The sequence below is a fragment of the Limanda limanda genome, chromosome 6 (assembly GCF_963576545.1).
Source record: "Limanda limanda chromosome 6, fLimLim1.1, whole genome shotgun sequence".
NCBI lineage: Eukaryota > Metazoa > Chordata > Actinopteri > Pleuronectiformes > Pleuronectidae > Limanda > Limanda limanda.
The window spans coordinates 6376046-6389379 of NC_083641.1; the positions used below are offsets into that span (position 1 = coordinate 6376046).

Here is a 13334-nt window from a genome sequence, read left to right on the forward strand (position 1 = left end):
CTACAGCAATGGAGACCACAGCAGGACGAAGAGCAGGAAATAGACGTCTGGCAGTGTTATCCGCCCAGTTCCACTGGTTTCTGTGCTCCTGTCTCTCTGCTGCCTCTGTTGATCAGGCATTAGGTTGCAACGCTTCATGTTTCCGGCAGTATCCCACACCAGCAGCTCTGCCTGAGCAGAGCAGCAGCTGGACGTGTACATCGCCCACAGTGGCTGAGAGGAACCCTGGACCCATTCAGACACATTCAAAGGGGAGTCTCCCGTCTCCAATCTGGCTTTGTAGTGGTTGTCTCCGCTGGTTGTCTGACCCCTGAGTGACTGCTGCCGGTCGGGGTCAAGCTGGGCATCTCCCATACTGTCCTCTGTGGTTGGAGGGCTAAGGAATAAAGTCAGAATGCCTTCACCCCTCTGTAGTTGGAGGGCAGCAAGGCCAGAGCGCCCTCTGTCTGACACAACCAGAGATACACTCCAGCTGGACTCATTGCAAATGGAAGGACAGGTGGACTGCCCTCCTGCAATGGAGCAGGATGGTGGGAACGTGTCAGGATCCTACAGGAGAAACAGAGAGTGTCAGAGTGATGATCAGTGAGATCACAAAAGTGGACAATATCCTCTTAGTTTTTCAGTTAATGCTCACCGGGGGAACAACAGTTAAGTAAGTGACGGCGTAATTTGAGTCTGCGGAGTCGAAAGCCCGCACAGTGAGGGTGAGTGTGACAGTGGCTCCTGCCTGAGCTGTGGCAGGAGTGTGGAGGTTCACCTGATCGTGGAAAGACCCTTGTTCCTCAACATGGAACCTGACAAACAAAAACTCAAAAGTAATTATATAAGAAAGAATTTCCCTTATATATAATAGGCTTTATTTATTTCATTCAGTACACATATGATAATGGTGGTAATAATGATTCTAATAAAGCATACCATATTACATTTAATGAAAACTATTTTACTTTCTTACTTTACGTAAAGGAAACCCTCAAAGGCAATTCTCAGAGGGACCTGGCTGGCTGTAGATTTTTGTCCTACCTGTGAGGTCCTCTCTTATGAAGATATCCACAGTCGTCATCCATGCTCAGACTGAAGAGTCGGGCCGGGCCGCGGTTTAGGATGTCAAAGTCCACCATTGTGCTGTGGCCGGGTACCAGGCGAGGGACAGACAAAACCTGATAAGGTATTGGTGAAAAGGTACAGAGTTGTATGGAAAGTTGGTTAAGGGAAGGTTACAGACCACAGAACAAAAACAAAATATCTAAAGGACTGTTAAAAGCTCCATAGGATGAAGGGAAACTGCATACGTGGAGTGCGACCGTTCATCTTGTCGGCTTCACACTTTGCAGGTGTATTGTTAATGACCAGCGCTCTGTAGCAGTACAGGGGCGGGGCAGTGTGGCTTCAGTCTGAGGACCAAATGGAACTTGTCTTCTTCTAAATTCTCAGGTAGGAGTGGTCAGCGACTGGCAGCCTGTGACCAATATTATATCGTGATGGATAGATCATTTTTATAATCAAATAAATATGTTTTACCATATCAGGCTGACACAGACATTCACAGGAGTTGTCTGTTATGACAACAACATCCAGAGATTCACTTCCTCTTAAGCAACTTCAGTTTTTACAAAAGTAAAAGCACAACATCCCTTTTTTTCTGTAAGATTGCATTGATGATTAACAGACTCTAAAATAATGACATCTAATGTGCTAAATCCACAAATTAAATCATTCCTTACAAATAAACCACACGTGTTAACAGTAACTAAGCAAATATAGATTCATTTCATGAAAAACATTGAATATAAAATCTTCACTGCAGATAAACCAGGTAGATTTGCTAATTTCACTGACTAATGACAAGGACGAATTCGGAAGTAGCTCCAGAGCATGAACACAGAACAAGAGAACAGGCCATTCCATACAGGCAGCGTTAGAACAGGCTCTGCACTAGTTTTTTAAAAACCGAGTAAGTGTACTGAGCTCCTTGTTACATTTATTATTAGATACTTAAATAATGTCTGACATCACAATACTTTAGCACCTATAGTACCTGTATCTGAACATGAGTGGGCTGCACCATCTCAGTGGAAACCCTCTCCAGCTTGTCTCCTCTTCTGTCTCGGCCTGTGAGTCGAACACAGAAGGGAACTCTTGGAACAGACTCCACATATCCCACCATCTCGTCCACAGAGAAGGATGACGAGAGAGAGGAGGAAGAGGAGGAGTTCAGCTTCATCTGATACAGGGTGTCCCCTTGGGCTCCCAACAGTGTCACATGACTGAAAGACGCGTCCTCTTCTGGAGCCAGGCCTGTAACAGCCAGCACCAGAAAGGCAGGGACACCTAGGAAAAGTACAAAGCAGGTTTACTAAAGGGCAGCCACATTCCTGGGCACAGTTATTACTGTGCGCTGTGACTCATACGTCACTTATTATTTGAGAAAACTATCATCACAATTATAATTACCTGCTACTGGACTACCCTCCACTCTGGCCAGACCTGGGTGTGTCTCATTGGTTACAGTGGCAAAGTAATACAGGAAATCTACACGGCTGTCACCTGGAGATGCAGATCAAAAGCAAAAAAAAAATGTCTTACATTCAGTTGTATAGTATCTAACGTACTGGAAGTAATCTATTAATGGATTTCATGGATTTCATGAATGTCTAAATAGTTTTTTCTTTACCTATCACGTTGAATGTGAGGTGTTCGTCACTCTTGGCGTGGACTTTCCACTTGCCTTGTTGTATGGGAAAAAGTAGGCTGATGCGGTACAGACCCTGAAAGTGCTCCAAGTCTGCCAGGGAACCTTTTTCACTCAATAGAGACTGGCTTTGGCCTGACAAGGAGTACAATCAGGAACAACAGCATTTTTTTATTGTCACATGCAAAGACAGGTCTGGGTTGTAGAATATTTATTCTAAGCAAGTACAAAGTGCAGTTCACAGAAAGTAGGTCCTATAATAAAAACTATAACATAAATTGACCTCCACCAACCAGTGCAGTTTCAGTCTATATAACTTAATTTGAGGTCACTGTGACCTTAACCTTTGACTGCCCAAATCTGTTCAGTTGGTGAGTGCATCTAAGTGAATATTTGTGCTAAATGTGATGACATTTTTCTCTCAAGTCATTCATCAGATAACGTGTTCACGAAGGTGAACACGACATTTACATTCTGATCAGTTCATCCTCAAACCAAATTTGAAGAAATTCCCTCAAAATATTCCTGAGCTGTTGTGGTTTTTAGGTCCAAACATTAGTTCTCTAAGGTCACAGCAACCTTGACCATCGACCATTGACCAGCAAATCAGTTTGTTGGTGAGTCCAAGTGAATAGTTCTACCACATTTGAAGACATGTTATAAAAATAGTTCTTGAGATATCGTGTTCATAAGAATGGGACGGACAGACATTTAACAACATAATGCCTCAGCCAGTGGACGGAGGCATTATGTGTCTATATATTGCTTCTAGATTTTGCAGACTGTAACTGTGTAACATTTACCTGAAGGATTGGTTAGGATACACTCAAGCAGGACGCCAATGATATGTATGGTAACATTCTTCAATGAACTATCAACTCTGAAGGAATGAGCGGACATCAGCTCCTGGTCACTCTCCACATGGAGCAGGGTCACCTGAGGAGAAAGGATGCAGATGTGCTGTATAAATCTGAATGAGAAAAATTTGTTTCCACCTTAAAGGGCCCATATTTTAAATCTTCCTGGGATTTAATTTGAGGTATTAGTACCCCTAAGATGATATATCAGGGGTTTAAAGTAAAAAAACATTCTCTGGAGCTACAGACAGAACAGGCTGTGTACGCCTGTCTCATGAGCCCCTCCTCTGATTGGCTGACTGCACTTTGAGTGACCAGACCTATCACCGGTCTCATTCTGGCGCATTGACTCTCTCTGGTAAACACATCTGAAAGTCACATTGTTATGTTTGCAGCTATAGAAGACCAACTACATATTCACAGTCGGTTACAACAGGATGTTTCTGAACGGTAAGTTACACCGTCCTCATGTTTGTTCAAGTTTTAGTCAATGGTCGGCCAAAGGTGGTGGTGGAGGTGACGGGGAGCGGGGGTGGTGGCTCCGGAGGCTGGACTGGTACCGACTGGTTGGGGCTGAAAGACGATTGCGATCCCATATGACTCATACGGGCGAGGAAGTACGAAACGTGACGTCTCCATAACATATTTCTTAGAATGGACTGAGTCTAAAAGTCTGTGGAGTGACTGTTTTCATACTTTGAGGATCCCTACTGACCCACTTCAAGTAATTATGGATAGTAAAAGCACAGAAAATGTATTTTACACAATATGGGCCCTTTAAAGACATTTAACGTGTCTATAGTCACAATTTCTATAATACAAATTTATCACAATCAGGGTGTGAAAGGTGTCGTTTTTGTTGACAAGGATAATTACAAGACCCCAACTAAGTCAGAAGTGTTTAGTTTTCATACTTTAATCTTTACCATGTGACCATTTTATTTGCATAACTTGTTTGATTTAGTACAACTAATGTTGACCCTCATTCAAAGATCTTCCTGCTGTACCTTGTCAGCAGCTGTGTTATCCTCCACTATGGTGGAAACCCTGTGGATGTCAGAGTTGGAGGTGAATATGGTCAATCCTCCTGACACGGAGGAGAGGGAAGAGTAGAGGGAGAAACGATCGGTTGACAAAGGTTGCGTAATCCTCCTCTTTCTCCTCTTTCTCCTCCTCCTCCTGCTTCTCCGTCTGACCTCCGGTGTGTGGTTGGGATCCTCGGTTAAGAGAAATGTCACCTGTGGGAATATCCGGTCAGAAAAGAAATGTGCTTAAAATACCACCTGACTGATTTCCAGTCCTCTTGATGGCACAATTTCATATCGCAAGTAAGTGCACAGTAGATGCAAGTTACATTAAACCTTCAAAGAAACTTAATCATTTCAACTGGATGTGTACAATACTGAACATAGTGTAGCTTTTATTTTAGGGAAATAATATTTGACTTAAAAACCCACCCTGCTCTGTTTCTCAAGTGCAAGTGCCTTCACCGCATCAAACAAGTGGGCATCTTTAGGGGAAGCATCAGTGAATACAAAGATCTCTGACAGCGGTGGACTGTGAGTGAGTGCCAGCTGTAAACACAGAAAAAGAAAAAATTACTACGGCAACTTTCTCCTCTCACTATCCATGTGATCACTCATACCTGATCACTTCTCCTGGGACAAAAGAAGTAGCTTCTACAGTTACCTGAATGGCAGAGAAACACATCTCTGGTTCGTCTCCTCCTCCCAGCGCCATCAGGTTCTCCATTTGCTGCATGAACTGGTTTGGGTCATCGGTCTCATACACCGGTCCTACGGCTGAAGAAAATATTAGGTGGATTGGTTTTTGAGCAAACATGAACAAATTTATAATTGTCAAATTTAACCTTTTAACGTATTAAAGCTTAATTAAATTAATCAATGCAAAATTTAGTGGCCTTACAATGACTTTTTTTGCAAAGCAACAGATGGTAAAATAGGATAAGATCATATTTTTTTCATCCTTTTGGGAAAATTTTGCCAAATGACAATGAAAGAATTGAGAAAAAATAATTTGATACGCACTTTGACCTTTTAGTTTGGTCCATGTCTTATCAACAAAGGAGATTTATTACCTACACTGCAATGAACCACTAGGGGTTGATCAAGATGTTTTGGCTTCACTTTTGAGGGGCTGTCCTCATTATGTGAGTCATGGATAACAGTTGTATGGTAGGAAGTTCTTAAAGGGATAGTTCACCCACAAACTTAAATTGACCCATTATCTGTTATACTCCTCCGGAGCCTCTTGGATATTAAGGACAGTTTGACACCACAGGAGCAGTACGGAGGCATTTGATGTTTTTTGGTGTTTTTTTTTTTGTTGGAAAAATTGGTCATCATTTAATTCAAGTGTATTGGACTTGGCTGGTTTACCACTGAAACCCTCAAAGTGTTTTGTCGACTCAAACACTTCATACACCCCTCCATCTGCATAGAGGGTAGCTGGTGAGTAGATCATGAGTGAATTAGCTTTTTTTGGTGAACTACCCCTTTAAAATGGGGTTTTACATAAGAGAGCTAGGTCAGATCCTGTGACTGACGTTTCCAGCTCCACTGTTTTCCATTCAGACTGACAAATACTTCACCTGGGTCATGGAAGGGCACGAGTAGGAAGGTGCCTGTCTGCGCCGGGCTTCTGGCTCGGCTCTGGATGATGGAGTGAGCCCGGAGGCGAGCAGCAGTGATCTCCTCAAACATGCTGCCTGTGGTGTCCATAACAAATACCAAGGCTGGGGCCTGCTTCACGCTGAAGAGCCTGGTGAGGGATATGAAGACATAGTACTGTAATGCCATTTTGGATCTAACTGTTTGCCCTAAATATGCTCAGTGAGTTCAGGTAAAGTAGCCTGAATCAGCAGTATGCTCTACTAGGAATGATTTCTTAAGTGTGATACCAAGGTAATGTTTGTGTACTACAAACCGGTGCAGCAGAGTGCAGGACTGTTATCACAGATCAATGGCGTGTGACTGAGGACAGCTGTGTGTTCCAAACCTTGTGTATAAAAGCCCGCTCGTCATAAGAGACATTTGTCTGTCTCTTGAGCCCAACTTGGCTTTAAGAACTCTGTCCCTATTTGGCCAAATAGTATCCTGTACCTTTGTTTGTGTTCAATGAACTCTGTGTAATATTGCATCTCGACCAGTATTCAATACCTTAAAACTTGATTCAATCATTCAGTGTAATTGTTTAATTCCTCACCAGGGGTTATATGCAAATTCCCACTACAAGTTCATATACTCAGCAGCTGAAATTCGTAACGTGATATATTCAGAAAGGGATTGGCCAACAAATTATGAAACCTTTAGTATTCAGATGATTGTTTTTATTGTTATTGAATCTTACCGAAGGAAGGCTTTGTCACCCACGTTGTCTCTGAGGTCTCTCAGTGCAGTCAGGGTGGCCTCAGTCGCCAAAGCAGCAGCTTCCACATGGAGGTAATAGTGAGGGGAGAATAGAGGGGAGGTGCTGTCTTTGTTGATGCCGCCTTTAGCCCCCATAAAGCGGCTACTGTCCAGAATTCCTCCATGACTACATTTACCTGGAAATTGAAAAGCCGTTTAAACACTTGATACAGAAATGATTTTGACTTCAGAGTTGGGCCATCATACCTTGAGGTTTTGGAGGGAAAGTGCTGAAGTAGCCAGTGGTGAGCAACTGGGAGTGCTGCTGTGCATTAGTCAGTCTTGGCATTAAGTTGTTTCGACAGGTGGCACTGAAGCACTCCATACAGGTAGGAATGTCCTCTGTGGACCGAAAGGTATGCTTTAATTCAAACTCCTCACTGCAGGGTTGGGGTTAGATGCCTTTAACCCCACCATGGATGGAATGTCTTTTCTTCAATGTCACATTCACTGAGTGAAGATTTGATCCAGTATGCATTATATTTCATTGCAGTTAATCTGACAAGTTATAGAGCGAAGCACTTTTAGCACTAACTATACGTATTGCAGTTTTGCTGTGGTGTTGTTGGCCATAAACATTTTACCTTTCTTTATATTATGATTTTTCTGCATCCTTCTAGTTCTGTATGACTTATTTCTTGTTTATTAAACTCATGTATCTCTGCTACCTGCCTGTCTGTCTGCATTTGGGTCCTGCCATGGTTAAAAACCATAGGGGCTTGATATCTAAATTATGACATGGCATTACTGCTGATGACTTTTGATTTTAGAGATACATAAAACTGTGTACAGTCATGTTATTCTGGTGGGATCATTTTAATTATTGATGATCTGCAGATTTGGGCCATAGTAGCAATTAAAACAAGCTTTTAAAAAATTTGATGAAGATATTCGATTTACCAGCAGTTTAGGCCTATTACTAAGTTAATAAAAAGCATCCGGATGAAAAATAAAACATAACTGTTGTCGAGGCACTCATCTAAGTTGATTTTGATTGACATCATTATATGCCTACTTAACAAATTCCTGGTTGGGATAGGAAAGTTAAAATAATCTCCTCTCCTGAACATTATTCCTTGAACCTAATGGGAAAATGTCTTAGCATCATGGAAAGCTGTGAAGGAGAATCACAGCTCATGAGATCAGACAACATCCTCAATCGATGCTCATTAGGAAAACTCACAAAGTCTCATAAAACATCAAATCAAAACAGTGTATTGTGCAAACCACTGCTGATGTGATGAAGTGTGTCGTAGTGGAATCACAGGGGTGAAGATATGAGTTACCTTTAGCCACAGGGATGACTGGCTCCTCTGGCTGCAGCAGGTGGAGGTATATGGAGTGTCGGCCCATCTCCACCCAGTTACTGTGGCTGTAGAAGTCCTGGTATAACACACGTTAGAAAGACTTGAGGCCTTTAACGCACATATCTAAACAAAATCCTTCGTAGTTATCTTGATCCTTTCCAATCTTTGTTAACAAACAAGTCTTTAACATTTCACATGTTACATTTGACTGATGTCCAGAAGTAATGCAGGTTTCATTACAATTGTAATGTAGCCTATATGATATAAGTTGCGGTTTATTACCATTGCACATTATACACAGTTTTGTTATCCTAATTTCGGGGCTGCTTAGTACCTGCAGGGAGTGAAATAGCTGGCCCAAGCTGTGACGGGCACTTTGGTACTGTTTGGCCCTCACTGAGAGCAGAGTCTGGGCCCAGAACTGCCGTAACATCAGTGTGGCGCTGTCCACGCGCTCTGAATCAAAGTGGTACACCGGGTCAGACCTGGTGGAGCTCAGGAAGTCCATGGCGGCATTGGACTTCACCACCTCTCCCAAAGCTCTCCAGAAGCCACGGCCTAGTCCGGTCTGGGAGGGACACATTTGTTACAATCTTTGGAATGAGATGTAGTTGTGGTGAATTTATGAACTTTTATAGTTCTCAAAGCTCTTATGAAATCCTTGATGTAAAATAAATTGTTGGCCACTGATGTTGGCTCACTTCAGTCATGTAGGGTGGCCCTGAGAGCTCAGACTAAGGTGTCCCAGCAATGTTCAACACGTTTTATTGTCCCATGGAAACACTTTGATGTTTTGTGAGAATGTGGCTGAGTCGCAAGTATTTGGCTGCGTCATGAATACCTGGCTGTGTTGCAATGATGTTTCCACCATTTGCATGTGTTTGGTCCTTTTGCTTGTTTTCTCTGGCCACGGTGGTGATGACCTCAATAATGGTATCTGATATGATTGAATGAAGTCTACAAAACAAAAGAAGCCTTCTCTATGTGTTCTAAACTGAATGTGCAGTAACCATCCTGACACAGCTCACCTGTTCCTCTGCAGGGTTTCCCTTCAGCGTCTCCAGGGTGACATTGAGGATGGCCTGCTCTGTGATATATTGGTGCGTGTGTGAGTCCCAGGACAGCGTTAACACTCGGGACCAGAAGTTGGGGAGGAAGCCCATGCATGGTAAAGCCAAGAGGAGAAGGTAAGTGAGAACAAACCAGCACATTAGCTTCCCACCTCTTTCCCAGATTCTGCCCATTGACATTATGCCGTGTAGATGGGCTGAGCAGGTCACATCCTACCTGCATGAAATAAAAGGCCTTTGCAGTCAGTCGCAACACAAAAACACATTTGAAATTCAGCTGAATTGACTCAACATCTCCATGCAAGTCTTTTACTTATTCATGATTTTGTCACATGAAAGGCAGTTCCCTCTTACTAAGTGGTATATGAAGTGACCTGTCCCCCATTGTTCAGAAGAGATTTGTGCTAATTTGAACAGCCTATTCCGCTCATCCATGTGTCCTTTTCTGTCATCACCCACTTCTTAACAATCCCCCCACCCCAAAACCTCCTCCCATTTTTGTCAACTATGTTTGTACAGAGGCCTCTATTGTTCTTTGCCCACTTTATTCGGATACAATACTTTGGTTTTGTTCCCACAGTCTGTGCTGGGAGACACCGAAACAAAGCACCGTTAAACAACAGCTCCTTCCTCTCTGCCTCAGCCCCCAGTCAGCCAATCCTAACAATTGATCGGTGTGCTTATTCAAAGGCAGAGTGCAAGTACTAATTCATTCATTCTGCAGGAATGACACAGTTTTAGATACTTGTACACAGATTATTAAACAAAGTTTTGGTTTTTAACACCTTCAGAATCTTTAGGGCTTGTGGGCTGGTTCACATTAAACAACTTTGCATCATATGTTGCTTAGTTTGTCCATCATTACTAAAGTAGTAAAATGGGTAATTAACTAGAGCTTATTTTTGCACCAAAAATCCTCTTTCATAATGCTGCAATAATGTAATAAAGAGTGTGCATGTATTGTTTTACTTTCTAAATCATGTTTTCTATTTAAAAATGCAACTACAAGCATTTCCATAAAATTGCACATACAATCTAAGTAGTTACACAAATTAAAAAAACGCTCTCACCTCAGTTCATCTGGTCAGACTCCTTCTCTTTAGTCTTGCTCAGATGTGCATTTGGCAGAGTGGTCTCCGTTACAGTGCACAGGATGCCGCACGTGTAGATTCATATAACCTGTGAGCAGAAGGAGCTGTGTCTGCTATCACAGCTTTCTAGTTTGTGTATTGAAATTATGTAATCTCAACATTTGTCCGTCCTTGGGGTCTCATCTCCAGCCAGCTCCTCAGTAAGAAGAATAACATCCAAGTTAAGAATGGAAGAAGCATGAGGGTCTGGTTGACACTGCGCGGTCTTGGGTGTGTTTCTCATTGAGGGGGGCACACCGTGAGACAGAAGAAGTCCCGTCATAGCTCCCTTACAGCCCCTCATGCCCCTCCTTACCCCCCATTATTGCATGGTGCATTGATTTACCACAAAAGGGCCGCATACATTATCAGCCAGGGTGTTTGACTCATGCCTACCCCAACCCCCCCATGCCCTTTCTGTCTCCATCACTCTTGCTTTTATAATGACGCCAAAAAACCCACTGCTGCTTTTCACAACTGCTAACACCACAGCCCCTTCCTCACTACCTAGTTACCCACTCTTTTAATGGCAACGCAAAGAAGGGAATCAGTTGCCAGCCAACGCAGGGGACGGTGTTGAACTTTGTGGGACTGAATGTGGTGAAATGAACGGAGCATTCTTAAGCTTTGGTCTTCTGTTGTTTCTGAACGACATTTTTAAAGAGATAATCTAATTTTCCAGAGCAGAAATAAGGCACAAGAAGGAAGGTTTGTTGATGTAGTTGTTGTGAACCAGGACACCTACTGAACCAGGAAAGACGTGTAAAAACATTTAGACATTGTGCGATGTATGTAAGACCACCCACATATTTCCAGAAAGAAAAGGAAGAGATTTCACAATTTTTTACTGAACCTCTTCAGTTAACTGGAACAAGGTGGGGGGTTGAGGTTTTTGCAGGTTTCCTGTTCACTTGCAGAAAATCCTCACAGGCCAGTGTAACCATCACCAGGTTTACAGTAATAACCACCACTTTTTACTTCTTAGAATTGAATGCACAGACTATCCTTATTTCTAAATTAAAAATGAAGCTGTAAAAAATGTAGAAGATTTTTGACATGATGTCAAGTTCAGTCAACTTAGGCATTGGACCATGGAAACAGACTCCAGTTTTGAAAGCTGATAAGGAGCATACACATGTATAATAGTGTAGTGTGTAGTAGAGAAACATCACCACCCAATACAACAGTGTTGTTTTAAGTAAATCAATGGTTATCAATAGTTCTTCATCATAAACTGTTACAGTTCCCTTTAAATAAACAGGGTAAGGTTAGGGATAGGCATGAATTTGTCATGGTTAAGGTTAGAGATAAGGTTTTGGTTAGGCTTCACACAGTGAATGGAAGTCAATGTGTGTGTATTTGTGTGTGTGTGTGTGTGTGTGTGTGTGTGTGTGTGTGTGTGTGTGTGTGTGTGTGTGTGTGTGTGTGTGTGTGTGTGTGTGTGTGTGTGTGTGTGTGTGTGTGTGTGTGTTTGTGTGTGCTCTACAAGTCTTGCGGCCTGGTCTGGTCTGGTAGGGACACATTTGTTACAATCTTTGGAATGAGATGTAGTTGCGGTGCATATATTAACTTTTATATTTTCTCAGAGCTCTTATGAAATCCTTGATGTAAAATAAATTGTTAGCCACTGATGTTGGCTCACGTCAGTCATGTAGGGTGGCCCTGAGAGCTCAGACTTAAGTGTCCCAGCAATGTTACACATTTTAGTGTCCCCTGAAAACAATTTGATGTTTTGTGAGAATGTGGCTGAGTCATAAGTATTTGGCTGCGTCATGAATACCTGGCTGTGTTGCAATGATGTTCCACCATTTGCATGTGTTTGGTCCTTTTGCTTGTTTTCTCTGGGCCACAGTAGTGTTGACCTAAATACTGATATCTGATAAGATTGAATGAAGTCTACAAACCAAAATAAGGTCTCTATCATGTGTTCTAGGGCCTGCTCTGTGATATTTTGGTGCGTGTGTGAGTCCCAGGAGAGCGTTAACACTCGGGTGTGTGTAGGTATGTGTGTTGTGTGTGTGTGTTTGTAGATGGATACATGGGTGGGATCTAGGTTGAGAAAAGGATCAGTGAGGGAAACAGTGAAACTCCACCCGTCACATGTTCACTCCGTCTGACAGTATGCAGTGGGCGTGTCTTTGTTTTGAGAGCTTATATTCAAGCAGCATTCTTCCGTGTTTTACTTCCTACTGTGGCCACCGACTGCACAAGATACAAGTTCTCTGTAAAGGTAGGCACCTGCTACAGTTTTTACAAGTTAAATACAATAGCCTTTATTGACGGTCTATAGTCTACTGTACTTATAGGTCAGGATGATACGTACAGTGTAGTAAACCTACTGTATGATGTACTTCAGGTGTATAATACACCAGGTGAACAGTGCCACCTTTACACAGGACAGTGTCATACTCACTCTCAAAACACACTTTAATGTTCCATCATGTCTGCCTACATACACAAGTACTTATGTAAATTACAGGTTGCTGTTGTCAGTAGTTTTTATTCAGTTCTACTTCTATGGTGAGTAAGGTGGAGATGTTACAATTTTAGAGAGAGACCCCCAATCAGAAAGCACAACTTGTTATATAATTTATAATCATTTCATATCATGCCAAATGAAAAGCAAAAAAACTTTTATAATTGTATGAAATATAATGCATATATATAATTCAGATTCTCTCTTGTCCACTGTATCTTAACTGTATCTTGTTTTCTGTCTATTACACTTGCAACATTTCCTTTTATACAGGAATAACTACCTTGATTGTGTTACACGCTGAACTGACATGATGGTGAACTGCTGTGGTCTACTTAATACCAACAATGAGCCAGGTACACAGCTGTCAT

The 13334-nt window shown here is 42.2% G+C and overlaps 2 protein-coding genes across 2 annotated transcripts in view; one reads left to right on the top strand and one right to left on the bottom strand.

Annotated features, from left to right (window-relative positions):
* vwa7 (von Willebrand factor A domain containing 7) lies at positions 1-9537 on the bottom strand. The gene is made up of 16 exons (XM_061073243.1): positions 9316-9537; positions 8622-8855; positions 8267-8363; positions 7188-7322; positions 6922-7117; positions 6164-6333; positions 5242-5354; positions 5010-5126; positions 4560-4790; positions 3499-3631; positions 2678-2830; positions 2458-2550; positions 2042-2334; positions 1027-1163; positions 638-797; positions 1-549 (listed from the first exon to the last, which is right to left on the bottom strand). The coding sequence occupies exons 1-16, from the start codon at positions 9535-9537 to the stop codon at positions 1-3; spliced, it is 3033 nt and encodes a 1010-aa protein (XP_060929226.1).
* Positions 9351-13334, top strand: part of LOC133003496 (von Willebrand factor A domain-containing protein 5A-like) — a 20072-nt gene continuing 16088 nt past the window's right edge. Inside the window, exons 1-2 of the mRNA XM_061073244.1 lie at positions 9351-9474; positions 13237-13319. Coding sequence (XP_060929227.1) covers positions 13274-13319 — 46 coding nt within the window. The 5' untranslated portion in view covers positions 9351-9474; positions 13237-13273. The remainder of the gene's footprint in view (positions 9475-13236; positions 13320-13334) is intronic.